Source organism: Trypanosoma grayi (assembly GCF_000691245.1).
Source record: "Trypanosoma grayi strain ANR4 Tgr_1854_V1, whole genome shotgun sequence".
Classification (NCBI taxonomy): Eukaryota; Euglenozoa; class Kinetoplastea; order Trypanosomatida; family Trypanosomatidae; genus Trypanosoma; species Trypanosoma grayi.
In genome coordinates, this window is record NW_008827472.1 from 1 (window position 1) to 1,862 (window position 1,862).

At 49.9% G+C, this 1,862-nt stretch overlaps 1 protein-coding gene and 1 non-coding gene across 2 annotated transcripts; both read right to left on the minus strand.

Moving 5' to 3' along the window:
- DQ04_18541000 (hypothetical protein) lies at positions 1 to 318 on the minus strand (the record flags this gene model as incomplete). Its single annotated transcript, XM_009317718.1, has 1 exon — positions 1 to 318. A coding segment is annotated over one exon (318 nt), but the record flags the coding sequence as incomplete, so codon positions are not given.
- A 72-nt stretch (positions 319 to 390) lies between these two features.
- Positions 391 to 463, minus strand: DQ04_tRNA075 (the record flags this gene model as incomplete). Its single annotated transcript has 1 exon — positions 391 to 463. It is a non-coding gene; the product is annotated as a tRNA-Lys (tRNA).
- Between the last annotated feature and the right edge of the window lie 1,399 nt (positions 464 to 1,862).

Sequence of the window (1,862 nt, forward strand, 5' to 3'; positions counted from 1 at the left end):
CCCTCCCACCCCCCCCCCGGAGCGGAAAAGCACGGGGTTCGCGGGGCAATCCCCCGCGCCCCTCGCATTTGAAAACAAAAGCGGCGAAAAGCCGCACCATTTGGGGGCCTTTTCGGGGGTCGGCGACCCGGCCTTTTCCCAGCTCAGAAGATTCTTTGGCCATTTCCGCCCCACGAAGCGCCACCCAAGCACCGACCAAAACGGGCGGCAAAAAAAAAAGGCGCCGAACGAGCGCGCGCGCACACACACACACCCGAGGGGCAGATTCTTCGGCCAGTGGCCAAACTCGTCGTTTAAGCCGGACCCGGTTTTCATCATGATAGAAAAAAACTCGCCCAGCTTTCTGTCACGCGGGGCGCCGTTTTTTCCCAGGTTGGGATTTAAAAAAAGCACCCCCCGTGGGGCTCGAACCCACGACCACACGGTTAAGAGCCGTGCGCTCTACCGACTGAGCTAGAAGGGCCACTGCTAAGTGTGACGATATCTCCTATAAATCAGGTATCATCGATATTGTTTTTTTTTGGAGAACTTTGGGCATGGATGGGACCCCCGCGCCGCAGGTTGAGCCAACGGCCCCTGCCACAGAAACAGCGCCCCAGGCATTTTCTGACCCCTGTGAAAAACCAATGCTTTATGAGCTTTTATAAACTTTTAATAGTTTTATTTTTATATACACGTTTATGGGGTAGAAAATGGCGAAACCATAACGTCGCCAAAGAAAAAGCTCCTTTAGTCTTTGCGAAAGTTGCCCTGCAAATTGCATCGAACGGCGCTGGCCAGCAAACCCCGCACGAATAAAAAAAATTATTTGTCTGACAGAAGAGACGTCGAGTTATACTTTGGTCGGCATTATATTTGGGAGCCTTGGAAATTACCCCTGTTTTGTTGCATGGGTCTTCCAGGGTGTTTCTCCCCTTTGGCCCGCCGCGTTGGAGTTACGGGTTGTTCTAAAACAGACACGCTGCTATGCAAAAAAAAAAAACATTGAAATTTGCCTTATAGTTCGACTTAAAACAGATTCAACATAGGTAGGTTCGCCCCAAAAATATCAAAGCAAATATCAGGGACAATCCATGAGAGAATACCACCGCTTACCCACATGACACGGATGGAAGCTTTGCGCTTTCCAAGACCGTGCAATGAAACGAAAAAAAAGGCGCCGCATTCCAACTAGCCACCCATGGCCCCACCCTTATAAACACAAACCGCTACGAACTCTCTACCATTTTATAACATCTGCAAAGTTATGTTAATAATTTTCTCCTTCTTCTGAAGAATTTTTTTGCTTAGCCGACTTCTACATTCACACACCCATGATTGCACTACTGCAAATATAACCTTAAGCTTGACGAGGTGAATTTATCAACACCAGCTTCTTCAGGGAAACCAAAAGCCCCCACCACGTAGCAATTTACTCCCAATCAAACCCTGGGGAACGTTTCTAATACTAGAAACGCATTATTATGCGACAAGCTCCCTCCGCCATACCACTCTAATATTCTTTGCGCGGAATTGCCGCAGCGAAAACGTTCAACACCACAATCAGATTTTTTTAAAACCAAGAAAACGTCAGAAAATACCACGAGCACCCCACCACGCAACAGCGCCAGCGCAAACCAGACACCAGCGCTTATGCCGGACCGCCGCGCCCTTTTTGGCTTGCGCGCAAGAAAGTAAATGAAAAAGTTTTTCTGCTTCCCCCTTCTCGGCAATTCCCGGCGGCCCCCCGGACCCCCCCCTTTTTTTTTTTGAGGGGGCCGCGCCCGCAGCCGCGGGCCGATTGCCCCGGCCGCCACCCAAGCCCTTTTGAACAACCGGCCGGTTTTTTTTTTTTTGCACACCCGCGCTGTTGTTTTTTTTTC